Source organism: Salmo trutta, unplaced genomic scaffold (genome assembly GCF_901001165.1).
Source record: "Salmo trutta unplaced genomic scaffold, fSalTru1.1, whole genome shotgun sequence".
Classification (NCBI taxonomy): domain Eukaryota; kingdom Metazoa; phylum Chordata; class Actinopteri; order Salmoniformes; family Salmonidae; genus Salmo; species Salmo trutta.
In genome coordinates, this window is record NW_021822436.1 from 6,913 (window position 1) to 25,356 (window position 18,444).

The following is an 18,444-nucleotide window of genomic DNA, read 5'->3' on the forward strand; positions in this document are numbered from 1 at the left end:
TCTCATAGTAATGGCTGGATTGACCATAAAATTTGTTGTTTACAATCAACACCCCAAGTGGAAGAAACCTATTGATTTGGTGACCTCTTGACCTTTCCTCTAGCGCCACCATCAGGCCTTTTCATTTCCATTTTGTTTTCCATTTTCCACTTTTCCAGCTGCTTATTGTCTAGTTGGTATGTATACTTAGTTCAAACAGCAGGAGCGGTAGAGATACTCTGAATGATCAGCTATGAAAAGCCAACTGACATTTACTCCTGAGGTGCTGACCTGTTGCAACCTCGACAACTACTGTGATTATTATTATTTGACCCTGCTGGTCATTTATGAACATTTGAACATCTTGGCCATGTGCTGTTATAATCTCCACACAGCCAGAAGAGGACTGGCCACCCCTCATAGCCTGGTTCCTCTCTAGGTTTCTAATCTCCACCCAGCACAGCCAGAAGAGGACTGGCCCACCCCTCATAGCCTGGTTCCTCTCTAGGTTTCTAATCTCCACCCAGCACAGCCAGAAGAGGACTGGCCACCCCTCATAGCCTGGTTCCTCTCTAGGTTTCTAATCTCCACCCAGCACAGCCAGAAGAGGACTGGCCACCCCTCAGAGCCTGGTTCCTCTCTAGGTTTCTAATCTCCACCCAGCACAGCCAGAAGAGGACTGGCCACCCCTCATAGCCTGGTTCCTCTCTAGGTTTCTAATCTCCACCCAGCACAGCCAGAAGAGGACTGGCCACCCCTCATAGCCTGGTTCCTCTCTAGGTTTCTAATCTCCACCCAGCACAGCCAGAAGAGGACTGGCCACCCCTCATAGCCTGGTTCCTCTCTAGGTTTCTAATCTCCACCCAGCACAGCCAGAAGAGGACTGGCCAACCCCTCATAGCCTGGTTCCTCTCTAGGTTTCTAATCTCCACCCAGCACAGCCAGATGAGGACTGGCCACCCCTCATAGCCTGGTTCCTCTCTAGGTTTCTTCCTAGGTTCTGGCCTTTCTAGGGAGTTTTTCCTAGCCACCGTGCTTCTACACCTGCATTGCTTGCTGTTTGGGGGTTTTAGGCTGAGTTTCTGTACAGCACTTTGAGATATCAGCTGATGTAAGAAGGGCTTTATAAATACATTTGATCTGCTGCTGATTTTATCATTTTGTTTGTTATATTATTCTATAGATGATTATGTTGATTTATTTTAATTGGAGAGGTTATAATGTATATTTAAGTTATATTTATTTTAAGTTATTCATTCATGTTAAGAGAATTTTCCATTCAAGAATTTTTACCATTTAAAATGACATTTAGACTGTGAAAGATAGCCTTGAGCACATTTCTTATAGAGGGCATCAGTCTTGCATCAAATAGTGAATTCCACTGTATGCTGAATGTTACATGCATGTCTGCACAGTGTTATATTTTCACAGCTCACTGTCAGTACATATCCTACAGTAAATATTGGGACTACAAGAGAGTTGCAAGCTTGCAAAAGGTAGAGTTATTTAAAGCTTTGAATGGTTCGATTGGGTTCTGGAGGTGTGAGGTTACAGACCGAGAGTTATTTAAAGCTTTGAATGGGTCGATTGGGTTCTGGAGGTGTGCGGTTACAGATCGAGAGTTATTTAAAGCTTTGAATGGGTCGATTGGGTTCTGGAGGTGTGAGGTTACAGATCGAGAGTTATTTAAAGCTTTGAATGGGTCGATTGGGTTCTGGAGGTGTGCGGTTACAGCAATTGCGCAGGGTTGGTGTGGCCTGTGGTGGTGGGGCCCAATGTGACATCTTTCCCCGGGGCCCAAAAATCCCTGGCGGCGGCCCTGCATACCAATGAAAAAAAAAACATGTATCTAAAAAAACATTGGCTACATGAAAAATCTTGACAATTAAAAACATGGTAGCAGCATATAAACGGGTAGCACTAGCCTACATAGCCTTTAGAGGAAGGGTGCAGCGACAAAACCTTAGGGATCGGACCCTTTTCCCCCCGAGTTTTCACCTAAAATGACATCACCAAATCAGCCAAACTGCCTGTAGCTCAGGACCTGAAGCAAGGATGTGCATATTATTGATACGATTTGAAAGGAAACACTTTGAAGTTTGTGGAAATGTGAAATGAATGTAAGAGAATATAACACATTAGATCTGGTAAAAGATAATACAAAGAAAAGAAGAAAAAAAAAACATGCTTTTTCTATTTTTTTTTGTTTTGTTCCATCTTTGAAATGCAAGAGAAAAGCCATTATGACTTAGGAGTCTAGGCGCAATTTAGATTTTGGCCACTAGATGGAAGCAGTGTATGTGCAAAGTTTTAGACTGATCCAATGAACCATTGCATTACTGTTCAAAATGTTGTATCGAGTCTGCCCAAATGTGCTGAATTGGGTCTGTTTGAAGTACATAACTATAGAGAACATACAAAAATGATATGGTAATAAAAAATGTAAGTACACACATAAGAGTACACACTCTCCAGAAATGATGGATAATTAGCTTCCAGTTAATGTTAATAATTAACAAACCAGTTGCCGTGATAAAAGTTTTGTTATTGTGTATGCTCCTCAAACAATAGGCCCAGTCCAGTAAAAAAAAACGTGATTTCCGGTGTTTTATATAGTTCCACATTATGGAGGTTGGAATTTATACTGTGAAATTGTGACAAAATATGATAATGCCCTTTTAGTGTGAGAGCTGTTTGTTAAGGCCTCGTCAAATGTCAGCCTTGTTTTGGTGGGGGTGGAGTTTAGACCAGTTAGTAGACCAATAAGAAAGAGAGTTCCAAACCTCTCTGCCAATAACAGATCGTTTTCCCCTCCCCACTCAGACCACTCCCAAACAGTCCTAGAAAAATTCTTGCTTGAAAAATGACTCTTTGCTAAGAACCTATTTTTTATATATTTTTTAGCGTTTTAATTGAAAACAAAATCACAGCAATGTACTTAACTGTTCCCCAGAAATTATTTGCTATTAAGATAAAAAAAAAAACAGCTGCGCATCGGACCTTTAAAAACTAAAAGAACGAGGGACGTCCCGTGTGGCTCAATTGGTAGAACATTGGAGCTTTCAACACAAGGGTTGTGGGTTCGATTCCCACGTGGAAACCAGTACAGAGAAATAATAAGTCAGAACATGCATGCACTCACTACCGTAAGTCGCTCTGGATAAGAGTGACTACTAAAATTTAACTAATCAAACTGATATTCACACTTTTATCAAAATACATACAAGTTATACCAGTACAGCTCAGATCATATTTCAGTACAATGTGTTCTGATCGTCTGAGCAATCGGACTGCAATAAAAGTCAACCTGGAACGTTCCCATCATAATTGACAAGGGTCAGGTGACCAAAAAATGCCCAATCCTGAGCTATTCTGTGTGGATTGTCTCAGAGGAACATTTTCTCCTTGCTGTGTCCGAAGCGTGTGTTGAGTTCCTGAGACTTCTTCAGCAGACGTTGTTTCTGAGCTTCATCAAACTTGTTGACTTGCAAGTCCTGGTCCCTGTCGAACGCTCGCCTCTCCACCGGCTTGGTTCCCTCGTCCAGTTTCCTCCTCTTCAGCTGCTTCTCATGGAGACTGATCAGAGACTCCCCACGCTTGGTTTCCTAACAGAGAGGAGAGAGGAAGACACAAGTCATTTTGACAAACTAATGGACAGTACACATCTGGGTCTAGTCTCCGGGTCAGGTGACATCTGGGTCTAGTCTCCGGGTCAGTAGACATCTGGGTCTAGTCTCCGGGTCGGTAGACATCTGGGTCTAGTCTCCGGGTCAGGTGACATCTGGGTCTAGTCTCCGGGTCAGTAGACATCTGGGTCTAGTCTCCGGGTCAGGTGACATCTGGGTCTAGTCTCCGGGTCAGTAGACGTCTGGGTCTAGTCTCCGGGTCAGTAGACATCTGGGTCTAGTCTCCGGGTCGGTAGACATCTGAGTCTAGTCTTCGGGTCGGTAGACATCTGGGTCTAGTCTCCGGGTCAGTTAGACATCTGGGTCTAGTCTCCGGGTCAGTTAGACATCTGGGTCTAGTCTCCGGGTCAGTAGACATCTGGGTCTAGTCTCCGGGTCGGTAGACATCTGGGTCTAGTCTCCGGGTCAGGTGACATCTGGGTCTAGTCTCCGGGTCAGTAGACATCTGGGTCTAGTCTCCGGGTCAGGTGACATCTCTCCGGGTCAGTAGACGTCTGGGTCTAGTCTCCGGGTCAGTAGACATCTGGGTCTAGTCTCCGGGTCGGTAGACATCTGAGTCTAGTCTTCGGGTCGGTAGACATCTGGGTCTAGTCTCCGGGTCAGTTAGACATCTGGGTCTAGTCTCCGGGTCAGTTAGACATCTGGGTCTAGTCTCCGGGTCGGTAGACATCTGGGTCTAGTGTCCGGGTCGGTAGACATCTGGGTCTAGTCTCCGGGTCGGTAGACATCTGGGTCTAGTCTCCGGGTCGGTAGACATCTGGGTCTAGTCTCCGGGTCGGTAGACATCTGGGTCTAGTCTCCGGGTCGGTAGACATCTGGGTCTAGTCTCCGGGTCGGTAGACATCTGGGTCTAGTCTCCGGGTCGGTAGACATCTGGGTCTAGTCTCCGGGTCGGTAGACATCTGGGTCTAGTCTCCGGGTCGGTAGACATCTGGGTCTAGTCTCCGGGTCGGTAGACATCTGGGTCTAGTCTCCGGGTCGGTAGACATCTGGGTCTAGTCTCCGGGTCGGCAGACATCTGGGTCTAGTCTCCGGGTCAGCGGTCTAGTCTCCGGGTCAGTAGACATCTGGGTCGGTAGACGTCTGGGTCTAGTCTCCGGGTCAGTAGACATCTGGGTCTAGTCTCCGGGTCAGTAGACGTCTGGGTCTAGTCTCCGGGTCGGTAGACATCTGGGTCTAGTCTCCGGGTCGGTAGACATCTGGGTCGGTAGACGTCTGGGTCTAGTCTCCGGGTCAGTAGACATCTGGGTCTAGTCTCCGGGTCAGTAGACGTCTGGGTCTAGTCTCCGGGTCAGTAGACATCTGGGTCTAGTCTCCGGGTCGGTAGACATCTGGGTCTAGTCTCCGGGTCGGTAGACATCTGGGTCTAGTCTCCGGGTCGGTAGACATCTGGGTCTAGTCTCCGGGTCGGTAGACGTCTGGGTCTAGTCTCCGGGTCGGGTAGACGTCTGGGTCTAGTCTCCGGGTCAGCGGTCTAGTCTCCGGGTCGGTAGACATCTGGGTCTAGTCTCCGGGTCGGTAGAAATCTGGGTCTAGTCTCCGGGTCAGTAGACATCTGGGTCTAGTCTCCGGGTCAGTGGACATCTGGGTCTACTCTCCGGGTCGGTAGACATCTGGGTCTAGTCTCCGGGTCGGTAGAAATCTGGGTCTAGTCTCCGGGTCGGTAGACGTCTGGGTCTAGTCTCCGGGTCGGTAGACATCTGGGTCTAGTCTCCGGGTCGGTTAGACATCTGGGTCTAGTCTCCGGGTCGGTAGACGTCTGGGTCTAGTCTCCGGGTCAGTAGACATCTGGGTCTAGTCTCCGGGTCGGTAGACATCTGGGTCTAGTCTCCGGGTCGGTAGACATCTGGGTCTAGTCTCCGGGGCGGTTAGACGTCTGGGTCTAGTCTCCGGGTTGGCGGTCTAGTCTCCGGGTCGGTAGACATCTGGGTCTAGTCTCCGGGTCAGTAGACGTCTGGGTCTAGTCTCCGGGTCAGTAGACGTCTGGGTCTAGTCTCCGGGTCAGTTAGACATCTGGGTCTAGTCTCCGGGGCGGTTAGACGTCTGGGTCTAGTCTCCGGGTCGGCGGTCTAGTCTCCGGGTCGGTAGACATCTGGGTCTAGTCTCCGGGTCAGTAGACGTCTGGGTCTAGTCTCCGGGTCAGTAGACGTCTGGGTCTAGTCTCCGGGTCGGTTAGACGTCTGGGTCTAGTCTCCAGGTCGGTTAGACATCTGGGTCTAGTCTCCGGGTCGGTAGACATCTGGGTCTAGTCTCCGGGTCGGTAGACATCTGGGTCTAGTCTCCGGGTCGGTAGACATCTGGGTCTAGTCTCCGGGTCGGTTAGACGTCTGGGTCTAGTCTTCGGGTCGGTAGACGTCTGGGTCTAGTCTCCGGGTCGGTAGACATCTGGGTCTAGTCTCCGGGTCGGTAGACGTCTGGGTCTAGTCTCCGGGTCGGTAGACATCTGGGTCTAGTCTCCGGGTCGGTAGACATCTGGGTCTAGTCTCCGGGTCGGTAGACATCTGGGTCTAGTCTCCGGGTCGGTAGACATCTGGGTCTAGTCTCCGGGTCGGTAGACATCTGGGTCTAGTCTCCGGGTCGGTAGACATCTGGGTCTAGTCTCCGGGTCGGTAGACATCTGGGTCTAGTCTCCGGGTCGGTTAGACGTCTGGGTCTAGTCTCCGGGTCGTTAGACGTCTGGGTCTAGTCTCCGGGTCGGTTAGACGTCTGGGTCTAGTCTCCGGGGCGGTAGACATCTGGGTCTAGTCTCCGGGTCAGTAGACATCTGGGTCTAGTCTCCGGGTCGGTAGACATCTGGGTCTAGTCTCCGGGTCGGTAGACATCTGGGTCTAGTCTCCGGGTCGGTAGACGTCTGGGTCTAGTCTCCGGGTCGGTAGACATCTGGGTCTAGTCTCCGGGTCGGTTAGACATCTGGGTCTAGTCTCCGGGTCGGTAGACGTCTGGGTCTAGTCTCCGGGTCAGTAGACATCTGGGTCTAGTCTCCGGGTCGGTAGACATCTGGGTCTAGTCTCCGGGTCGGTAGACATCTGGGTCTAGTCTCCGGGGCGGTTAGACGTCTGGGTCTAGTCTCCGGGTTGGCGGTCTAGTCTCCGGGTCGGTAGACATCTGGGTCTAGTCTCCGGGTCAGTAGACGTCTGGGTCTAGTCTCCGGGTCAGTAGACGTCTGGGTCTAGTCTCCGGGTCAGTTAGACATCTGGGTCTAGTCTCCGGGGCGGTTAGACGTCTGGGTCTAGTCTCCGGGTCGGCGGTCTAGTCTCCGGGTCGGTAGACATCTGGGTCTAGTCTCCGGGTCGGTAGACATCTAGGTCTAGTCTCCGGGTCGGTAGACATCTGGGTCTAGTCTCCGGGTCGGTAGACGTCTGGGTCTAGTCTCCGGGTCGGTAGACATCTGGGTCTAGTCTCCGGGTTGTAAATGCCATAGTGAGATCTTCATTCAGGTCCTGGTCATGTAGTTGCTCCGTTGGGCAGAGAAAGAGTCTCTACTACTTACGTTGTATTTGGACACTTTCTCAGCCATCTGTAACTCTCTGTGAGACAGTTGAGGGACTGGTTCTGTTTCTTCACTCTCCTTTCCCTCCAGACGTTCCTGTTGAGACAGACAGACAGACAGACAGACAGACAGACAGACAGACAGACAGACAGACAGACAGACAGACAGACAGACAGACAGACAGACAGACAGAGAGACAGAGAGACAGAGAGACAGAGAGACAGAGAGAGACAGATAGATAGAGAGACAGAGAGAGACAGATAGAGACAGATAGAGAGACAGATAGAGACAGATAGAGACAGATAGAGACAGATAGAGACAGATAGAGAGACAGAGAGAGACAGATAGAGAGACAGAGATACAGAGACAGAGAGAGACAGACAGACAGTCAGAGAGAGAATTATATAGTCAGTAGAGTGGCGTGAAATCCCAACAAACGTGTCGACTGTTCAGAACCAGAACCAGTGTTTCCTACCCTGAGCTTGCGTTCTCGATCAGCAGGGGTGTCGGTCCAGAGGGATCGGTCCTTGCTCTCCGGTCCAGCCCTCTTCTTGAAGGTTCTGGCCCCCAGCCCGATGTGCTGCAGCGTTGGAGGAAGCTCTGTCATCCAGGTCTCTCGAACCACATCATCTGGACCATTCTGTCAATCAACCATCACAGATAAGATCAACTCATTCCTGGGGTCTGTTCATTAGGAGGCTGTTAACTCATTCTACCATCTGACCTGGGGTCAGTTCATTAGGAGGCTGACAACTCATTCTACCATCTGACCTGGGGTCAGTTCATTAGGAGGCTGACAACTCATTCTACCATCTGACCTGGGGTCTGTTCATTAGGAGGCTGTCAACTCATTCTACCATCTGACCTGGGGTCTGTTCATTAGGAGGCTGACAACTCATTCTACCATCTGACCTGGGGTCTGTTCATTAGGAGGCTGACAACTCATTCTACCATCTGACCTGGGGTCAGTTCATTAGGAGGCTGTTAACTCATTCTACCATCTGACCTGGGGTCTGTTCATTAGGAGGCTGTCAACTCATTCTACCATCTGACCTGGGGTCAGTTCATTAGGAGGCTGTCAACTCATTCTACCATCTGACCTGGGGTCAGTTCATTAGGAGGCTGACAACTCATTCTACCATCTGACCTGGGGTCAGTTCATTAGGAGGCTGTCAACTCATTCTACCATCTGACCTGGGGTCTGTTCATTAGGAGGCTGACAACTCATTCTACCATCTGACCTGGGGTCAGTTCATTAGGAGGCTGTCAACTCATTCTACCATCTGACCTGGGGTCTGTTCATTAGGAGGCTGACAACTCATTCTACCATCTGACCTGGGGTCTGTTCATTAGGAGGCTGTCAACTCATTCTACCATCTGACCTGGGGTCAGTTCATTAGGAGGCTGTCAACTCATTCTACCATCTGACCTGGGGTCTGTTCATTAGGAGGCTGTCAACTCATTCTACCATCTGACCTGGGGTCTGTTCATTAGGAGGCTGACAACTCATTCTACCATTTGACCTGGGGTCAGTTCATTAGGAGGCTGTTAACTCATTCTACCATCTGACCTGGGGTCAGTTCATTAGGAGACTGACAACTCATTCTACCATCTGACCTGGGGTCAGTTCATTAGGAGGCTGACAACTCATTCTACCATCTGACCTGGGGTCTGTTCATTAGGAGGCTGACAACTCATTCTACCATCTGACCTGGGGTCTGTTCATTAGGAGGCTGACAACTCATTCTACCATCTGACCTGGGGTCTGTTCATTAGGAGGCTGACAACTCATTCTACCATCTGACCTGGGGTCTGTTCATTAGGAGGCTGACAACTCATTCTACCATCTGACCTGGGGTCAGTTCATTAGGAGGCTGTTTAACTCATTCTACCATCTGACCTGGGGTCTGTTCATTAGGAGGCTGTCAACTCATTCTACCATCTGACCTGGGGTCAGTTCATTAGGAGGCTGACAACTCATTCTACCATCTGACCTGGGGTCTGTTCATTAGGAGGCTGTTAACTCATTCTACCAACACACCCCAGTACATCTGACCTGGGGTCAGTTCAGTAGGAACAAACGTGGGGAAAATGATTTGAAATTAGAGGAATTAAAATTTGTCCTATTAAACAGTAAAAAAAAAAAACGTTTTGCACGATTGAACACAACGTATGATAATCACCCAATGAGCATGTTCCTAAGGGCGCCACCTGGTGGCGGAGTCAAGCACCATAAAGATGAACGAATTACTGGTCAGTTCATCAGTAAACAACTCAACAGTAAACAACTCAACAGTAAACAACTCAACAGTAAACAACTCATCGGTAAACAACTCATCGGTAAACAACTCATCGGTAAACAACTCAACGGTAAACAACTCAACGGTAAACAACTCAACGGTAAACAACTCAACAGGAAACAACTCAACAGGAAACAACTCAACAGTAAACAACTCAACAGTAAACAACAGTAAACATGTCGTCCCCCACTAATGATGCAACCCCACCAGTCTGGACGTAGAATAAGAGTCTGGACGTAGAATAAGAACGTAGAACAAGAGTCTGGACGTGGAACGAGAGTCTGGACATAGAACAAGAGTCTGGACATAGAATAAGAACGTAGAATAAGAGTCTGGACGTAGAAAGAGAGTCTGGACGTAGAATAAGAACGTAGAATAAGAGTCTGGACGTAGAATAAGAACGTAGAATAAGAGTCTGGACGTAGAACAAGAGTCTGGACGTAGAACAAGAGTCTGGACGTAGAACAAGAGTCTGGACGTAGAATAAGAACGTAGAACAAGAGTCTGGACGTAGAATAAGAACGTAGAACAAGAGTCTGGACGTAGAATAAGAACGTAGAACAAGAGTATGGACGTAGAACAGTCTGGACGTAGAATAAGAACGTAGAATAAGAGTCTGGACGTAGAACGAGAGTCTGGACGTAGAACAAGAGTCTGGACGTAGAACAAGAGTCTGGACGTAGAACAAGAGTCTGGACGTAGAACAAGAGTCTGGACGTAGAATAAGAACGTAGAATAAGAGTCTAGACGTAGAATAAGAGTCTGGATGTAGAACAAGAGTCTGGATGTAGAACAAGAGTCTGGACGTAGAACAAGAGTCTGGACGTAGAATAAGAGTCTGGACGTAGAACAAGAGTCTGGATGTAGAATAAGAGTCTGGATGTAGAATAAGAGTCTGGACGTAGAATAAGAGTCTGGACGTAGAATAAGAACGTAGAATAAGAGTCTAGACGTAGAATAAGAGTCTGGATGTAGAATAAGAGTCTGGACGTAGAATAAGAACGTAGAATAAGAGTCTAGACGTAGAATAAGAGTCTGGATGTAGAATAAGTGGCGGTGAGGTTCTCACATCTGCTCCTGTCAGTCTGTCCTTCATCTTCTGAGCTCTGCGTTCGATGTCCAAAGCCACGGAGTCCCGGATGGCACCTTGAGCAGGCATGGGCCCGATCACCTCTTCATCCTCCTCCTCTTCATCACTGCTGGAGGGTTCTGCTGTGTAGCCCGGTGGCAGGGCTGGCCGAGGGAAATCATCCTCACCATCATCATCATCATCTTCATCATCAGATACCGGTCTGTGAAATCCTGGGGGTAAGGCTGGGCCCAATACAGCTGGCCTAGGGGAGGTAGATAAGAGAAACAATCAACTCGACACAAACCAATAAATACGTTTAGACAACTTATTGGAAAATACATGCATGACTGGCTGACATATCATTTAATATGTCTGTTTAAAGCAGAGAGAACTAGCTGACATATTATTTAATATGTCTGTTTAAAGCAGAGAGGACTAGCTGACATATCATTTAATATATCTGTTTAAAGCAGAGAGACAACTAGCCGACATATCATTTAATATGTCTGTTTAAAGCAGAGACGACTAGCTGACATATCATTTAATATGTCTGTTTAAAGCAGAGAGGACTAGCTGACATATCATTTAATATGTCTGTTTAAAGCAGAGAGGACTAGCTGACATATCATTTAATATGTCTGTTTAAAGCAGAGAGAACTAGCTGACATATTATTTATTATGTCTGTTTAAAGCAGAGAGAACAAGCTGACATATCATTTAATATGTCTGTTTAAAGCAGAGAGAACTAGCCGACATATCATTTAATATGTCTGTTTAAAGCAGAGAGAACTAGCCGACATATCATTTAATATGTCTGTTTAAAGCAGAGAGGACTAGCTGACATATCATTTAATATGTCTGTTTAAAGCAGAGAGACAACTAGCCGACATATAATTTAATATGTCTGTTTAAAGCAGAGACGACTAGCTGACATATCATTTAATATGTCTGTTTAAAGCAGAGAGAACTAGCTGACATATCATTTTAATATGTCTGTTTAAAGCAGAGAGAACAAGCTGATATATCATTTAATATGTCTGTTTAAAGCAGAGAGGACTAGCTGACATATCATCTAATATGTCTGTTTAAAGCAGAGATAACTAGCTGACATATCATTTAATATGACTGTTTAAAGCAGAGAGGACAATATGTCTGTTTAAAGCAGAGAGAACTAACTGACATATCATTTAATATGTCTGTTTAAAGCAGAGAGAACAAGCTGACATATCATTTAATATGTCTGTTTAAAGCAGAGAGAACTAGCTGACATATCATTTAATATGTCTGTTTAAAGCAGAGAGGACTAGCTGACATATCATTTAATATGTCTGTTTAAAGCAGAGAGGACTAGCTGACATATCATTTAATATGTCTGTTTAAAGCAGAGAGGACTAACTGACATTGCTTTAAACAGACATATTAAATGATATGTCAGCTAGTCCTCTCTGCTTTAAACAGACATATTAAATGATGAGAGGACTAGCTGACATATCATTTAATATGTCTGTTTAAAGCAGAGAGGACTAGCTGCCATATCATTTAATGTCTGTTTAAAGCAGAGAGGACTAGCTGACATATCATTTAATATGTCTGTTTAAAGCAGAGAGAACTAGCTGACATATCATTTAATATGTCTGTTTAAAGCAGAGAGGACTAGCTGACATATCATTTAATATGTCTGTTTAAAGCAGAGAGGACTAGCTGACATATCATTTAATATGTCTGTTTAAAGCAGAGAGGACTAGCTGACATATCATTTAATATGTCTGTTTAAAGCAGAGAGAACTAGCTGACATATCATTTAATATGTATGTTTAAAGCAGAGAGGACTAGCTGACATATCATTTAATATGTCTGTTTAAAGCAGAGAGAACTAGCTGACATATCATTTAATATGTCTGTTTAAAGCAGAGAGAACTAGCTGACATATAATTTTAATATGTCTGTTTAAAGCAGAGAGGACTAGCTGACATATCATTTAATATGTCTGTTTAAAGCAGAGAGGACTGGCTGACATATCATTTAATATGTCTGTTGAAAGCAGAGAGAACTAGCTGACATATCATTTAATATGTCTGTTTAAAGCAGAGAGGACTAGCTGACATATCATCTAATATGTCTGTTTAAAGCAGAGATAACTAGCTGACATATCATTTAATATGTCTGTTTAAAGCAGAGAGGACAATATGTCTGTTTAAAGCAGAGAGAACTAACTGACATATCATTTCATATGTCTGTTTAAAGCAGAGAGAACAAGCTGACATATCATTTAATATGTCTGTTTAAAGCAGAGAGAACTAGCTGACATATCATTTAATATGTATGTTTAAAGCAGAGGACTAGCTGACATATCATTTAATATGTCTGTTTAAAGCAGAGAGAACTAGCTGACATATCATTTAATATGTCTGTTTAAAGCAGAGAGGACTAGCTGACATATCATTTAATATGTCTGTTTAAAGCAGAGAGGACTAGCTGACATATCATTTAATATGTCTGTTTAAAGCAGAGAGGACTAGCTGACATATCATTTAATATGTCTGTTTAAAGCAGAGAGAACTAGCTGACATATCATTTAATATGTCTGTTTAAAGCAGAGAGGACTAGCTGACATATCATTTAATATGTCTGTTTAAAGCAGAGAGAACTAGCTGACATATCATTTTAATATGTCTGTTTAAAGCAGAGAGAACTAGCTGACATATCATTTAATATGTCTGTTTAAAGCAGAGAGAACTAGCTGACATATCATTTTAATATGTCTGTTTAAAGCAGAGAGGACTGGCTGACATATCATTTAATATGTCTGTTTAAAGCAGAGAGAACTAGCTGACATATCATTTTAATATGTCTGTTTAAAGCAGAGAGGACTGGCTGACATATCATTTAATATGTCTGTTTAAAGCAGAGAGAACTAGCTGACATATCATTTAATATGTCTGTTTAAAGCAGAGAGAGCACCAGCTGACATATCATTTTAATATGTCTGTTTAAAGCAGAGAGAACTAGCTGACATATCATTTTAATATGTCTGTTTGAAGCAGGGAGATCTAGTTGTGTTGTCTTGGTTACCTCTCTGGTGAAGCCTGTGGGTTTGAGAACCCAGGAGGAAGAGCTGGTCCGAAGAAACCATCATCATCATCATCATCATCATCATCCCCAAGCCTTCTACTCACCGCCTCTTCTACTCTGTGCTGTTTCCTACAGAATGATGCAGACAGTCCATTTCAGGCATTTTACACACGCTTTCCTTCACAAATAATGAGGAAATGAAGGTGTTTGATGTTAGTTTGAAATGTAGAAGTGAGTGTAAATGTGTTACTCTGCGGTGGGTCCATCCCTGGTCGTCCCTCTACCGTGTCTGCTGCTCGTCTTGTTTCGTCTCTTCATCACCACGTCCACCTCCTCCTGGACAAAGTCATCCTCCGAGCTGGAGAGCAACTCCGGTTTGTATCCGGGAGGCAGAGCAGGACCTGCAACTATTGGAGAAGACAGCACATCTTAGGTAGGAAAACACCAAAAAACAGACACTGGCTTTTTCCATTGAACAATACAGTATAAAGCAGAAAGATAACTAAGCCGTGGATATGACAGCATAGTATCTGATGACACTGGTCTAAAAAAATCATGTGGATTTAAACCACTACTAACTTTACTCACATCCTTCCTCATCATCAGAATCATCACTGCTGCTTTTTCTGAACGACGGAGGTAAAGCAGGTCCGATTAAATCCTCATCTGACATGATTACCGATTATTAATGACCTATTTTTACAACAATAAACACCTCGACGACAACGGAAGAAAAAAAAAAAACCCGACACCGAAACCCGGAAATGTAATCTGACCTCTACCACCGGAAGTAAACAATACCGACATCCAATCAACAAGCGGAATTCGTTGGTCACATGATCATTTCCACACAAGGAGGAAAACGAGTCGGTCGCATCGCAGTTGCTTCTAAGTGTTTCTCATCTTCGTTTATCATGGTTTGACGAAGCAAGTTGTTTTTTCGGAACAAGCTAATAATAATAATATCATGGGGAAGAAAGATAGGGGAGACCGGGGTGAGTATCTAGATGTTCCGGAAAGTGAATTATTTATTACTCCAGCTCATTTTGCGGTATCAGTCGATGTTGTGATGGTAATTATAGCATGATGCTGAGGCATGGGAGACAGACATGCATCCTAACACTACCTAACCATTCTACCTAGCTAATACCTGTAGTAGTAGTATAGTAGCTAGATAGTACATATAGCATGATGCTGAGGCATGGGAGACAGACATGCATTCTAACACTACCTAACCATTCTACCTAGCTAATACCTGTAGTAGTAGTATAGTAGCTAGATAGTACATATAGCATGATGCTGAGGTATGGGAGACAGACATGCATTCTGTGTACCACTACCTAACCATTCTACCTAGCTAATACTTATAGTGTAGTAGTATAGTAGCTAGCTAATACCTGTAGTAGTAGTATAGTAGCTAGCTAGTACATATAGCATAGTATAGTAGCTAGCTAGTACATATAGCATAGCATAGTAGCTAGCAAGAACCTATAGTAGTAGTATAGTAGCTAGCTAGTACCTATAGTATAGTAGCTAGCTAGTACCTATAGCATAGTATAGTAGCTAGCTAGTACCTATAGTATAGTAGTAGTATAGTAGCTAGCTAGTACCTATAGCATAGTATAGTAGCTAGCAAGTACCTATAGTATAGTAGCTAGCTAGTACCTATAGCATAGTATAGTAGCTAGCTAGTACCTATAGTATAGTAGCTAGCTAGTACCTATAGCATAGTATAGTAGCTAGCTAGTACCTATAGTAGTAGTATAGGAGCTGGAAAAACAGACTAACTTCAAGATGCTGCAGACTGCCTTAGTCTGGAGACCCGACGTCGGACAGACGTGAGCGTTTGGATCAGGGACGTTCCCACTAACGACCTCTACAAAACCAGAATGTTGAATAAAACTACATCTGAACGTACTTTGCCGTTTGTCTGTGCAGTGTTTTGTTTGTTTTACAGGTAGGAATGTGAGACAATATATCCACAGGAAAGTAGAATTAAATCAACTTTTCAAAGTTGCTGGTAGAACATTCAGATGTCTGTCACCTGAAACATGAGGAACGTGCTCCTCAGCCGGAAGTGTCCCCCGAACAGCGTAGTGTCAAACGTGCTCCTCAGCCGGAAGTGTCCCCGAACAGCGTAGTGTCAAACGTGCTCCTCAGCCTGAAGTGTCCCTGAACAGCGTAGTGTCAAACGTGCTCCTCAGCCAGAAGTGTCCCCGAACAGCGTAGTGTCAAACGTGCTCCTCAGCCTGAAGTGTCCCTGAACAGCGTAGTGTCAAACGTGCTCCTCAGCCTGAAGTGTCCCTGAACAGCGTAGTGTAAAACGTGCTCCTCAGCCTGAAGTGTCGCTGAACAGCGTAGTGTCAAACGTGCTCCTCAGCCTGAAGTGTCCCTGAACAGCGTAGTGTCAAACGTACTCCTCAGCCTGAAGTGTCCCTGAACAGCGTAGTGTCAAACGTGCTCCTCAGCCTGAAGTGTCCCTGAACAGCGTAGTGTCAAACGTACTCCTCAGCCTGAAGTGTCCCCGAACAGCGTAGTGTCAAACGTGCTCCTCAGCCTGAAGTGTCCCTGAACAGCGTAGGGTCAAACGTGCTCCTCAGCCGGAAGTGTCCCCTCCAGCGTAGTGTCAAACGTGCTCCTCAGCCAGAAGTGTTTTCCATGGCTCCAACTGGCAAGATGCTTCAGGAGGCTGGTCAGGTGTTGCTAGTTAACAAGGCAGAGAGGTCCTAAATTCGCGCCAGCTATGTGCCCAATCAGGAGGAAGTGGTACTTGCTAAGCAAGCAGCGTGACGTCCTTGTCACATGGACAGAACCATGTAAGTGCGTCATTGTAAATATTGTTAATAATAATAATTTGTTCTGAACTGACTTGCATGGTTAAATAAAGGTTAAATAAAGGTTAGATAAAGGTTAAATAAAGGTTAGATAAGGTTTAAATAAAGGTTAAATAAAATATATAATGTAATCACGAGCTCGGCATGTGTGCGTCTATTTTCGTCTCGTGGCTTCAGGTTGATAGAATCCATCACTTTGAAAAGTTGTTGTAATTCTACTTTCCTGTGGATGTTGTCTCACGTTCCTACCACCAAAAGGCCCGACCGCACAGACAACTAGTAAAGTCAATTTAAAATATAATTTAATTCAACATTCTGACTTGTATCGGTTGAGAGAGGAAACTTTTCTGATCTAAATACTCATTTCTGCCCGACATAGAATTCAATGAAATTCACCGTTTCGTTAACAGGCTGTCAGCTGCCTGTGTCTGACAATAGCACTCTCTGAGAGGAGCAATCACTGTGATTAAAACATATTTTAGTCACAGGGACACTACAGTGAGAGCTGATTTCAGAACAATGTCATCTTCTATCAACTGTCTTTCTCTTTGGTGATGGACATGTCTCACCGAGTGTCCCAGTTGTAAGACTCACGGCTCAGCCAATTTATCCTTAATTACACCCCTCCTGTCTCTGTCTCTCTTCCTCCCTCCCTCCCTCCCTCTTGTCTCTGTCTCTCTTCCTCCCTCCCTCCTGTCTCTGTCTCCCTCCCTCCCTCTTGTCTCTGTCTCTCTTTCTCTGTCTCTCTTCCTCCCTCCTGTCTCTCTTCCTCCCTCCTGTCTCTCTTCCTCCCTCCTGTCTCTCTTCCTCCCTCCTGTCTCTCTTCCTCCCTCCTGTCTCTCTCTCTCTCTTCCTCCCTCCTGTCTCCCTCTCCCTGTCTGTCTCTGTCTGTCTGTCTGTCTGTCTGTCTGTCGTCTTCCAGAGAGGAAGTCTTCTAAGAAGCGTGTGTATGATGAAGAGGAGGATGAGGAGGAGGCGATGGGCAGTGAGTCCCAGGAGGCCATCCCTGCAGCGGCCGGTAAAACGGTGGATGAGTCGGCCATCAAGCTGGATGAGTACGGGGCTAAAGACTACCGGCTGCAGATGTTGCTGAAGAACGACCACGGGTCACGACCTCTCTGGGTGGTGAGACTGACAGATTACGTTACCAAGTTACCTCACATCTGGTGCTGTTTAAAACTGACAGATTACGTTACCAAGTCACCTCACATCTGGTGCTGTTTAAAACTGACAGATTACGTTACCAAGTTACCTCACATCTGGTGCTGTTTAAAACTGACAGATTACGTTACCAAGTCACCTCACATCTGGTGCTGTTTAAAACTGACAGATTACGTTACCAAGTTACCTCAGAACTCTGTTCCGCTGCCGTACCCGTGACCTCTGTTCCGCTGCCGTACCCGTGAACTCTGTTCCGCTGCCGTACCCGTGACCTCTGTTCCGCTGCCGTACCCGTGAACTCTGTTCCGCTGTCGTACCCGTGAACTCTGTTCCGCTGTCGTACCCGTGACCTCTGTTCCACTGTCGTACCCGTGAACTCTGTTCCGCTGTCGTACCCGTGAACTCTGTTCCGCTGCCGTACCCGTGACCTCTGTTCCGCTGCCGTACCCGTGAACTCTGTTCCGCTGCCGTACCCGTGAACTCTGTTCCGCTGCCGTACCCGTGAACTCTGTTCCGCTGTCGTACCCGTGAACTCTGTTCCGCTGTCGTACCCGTGAACTCTGTTCCGCTGTCGTACCCGTGAACTCTGTTCCGCTGTCGTACCCGTGAACTCTGTTCCGCTGTCGTACCCGTGAACTCTGTTCCGCTGTCGTACCCGTGACCTCTGTTCCGCTGTCGTACCCGTGAACTCTGTTCGGCTGTCGTACCCGTGAACTCTGTTCCGCTGTCGTACCCGTGACCTCTGTTCCGCTGCCGTACCCGTGACCTCTGTTCGGCTGTCGTACCCGTGACCTCAGTTCGGCTGTCGTACCCGTGACCTCAGTTCGGCTGTCGTACCCGTGAACTCTGT

General features: G+C 45.9%; 1 protein-coding gene across 1 annotated transcript; it reads right to left on the bottom strand.

Annotated features, from left to right (window-relative positions):
* Window positions 1-2,507: 2,507 nt before the first annotated feature.
* Window positions 2,508-14,355, bottom strand: LOC115182259 (GPALPP motifs-containing protein 1). The gene is made up of 7 exons (XM_029743878.1): window positions 14,188-14,355; window positions 13,850-14,006; window positions 13,600-13,728; window positions 10,525-10,789; window positions 7,631-7,795; window positions 7,156-7,251; window positions 2,508-3,584 (listed from the first exon to the last, which is right to left on the bottom strand). The coding sequence occupies exons 1-7, from the start codon at window positions 14,270-14,272 to the stop codon at window positions 3,366-3,368; spliced, it is 1,116 nt and encodes a 371-aa protein (XP_029599738.1). The 5' UTR covers window positions 14,273-14,355; the 3' UTR covers window positions 2,508-3,365.
* Between the last annotated feature and the right edge of the window lie 4,089 nt (window positions 14,356-18,444).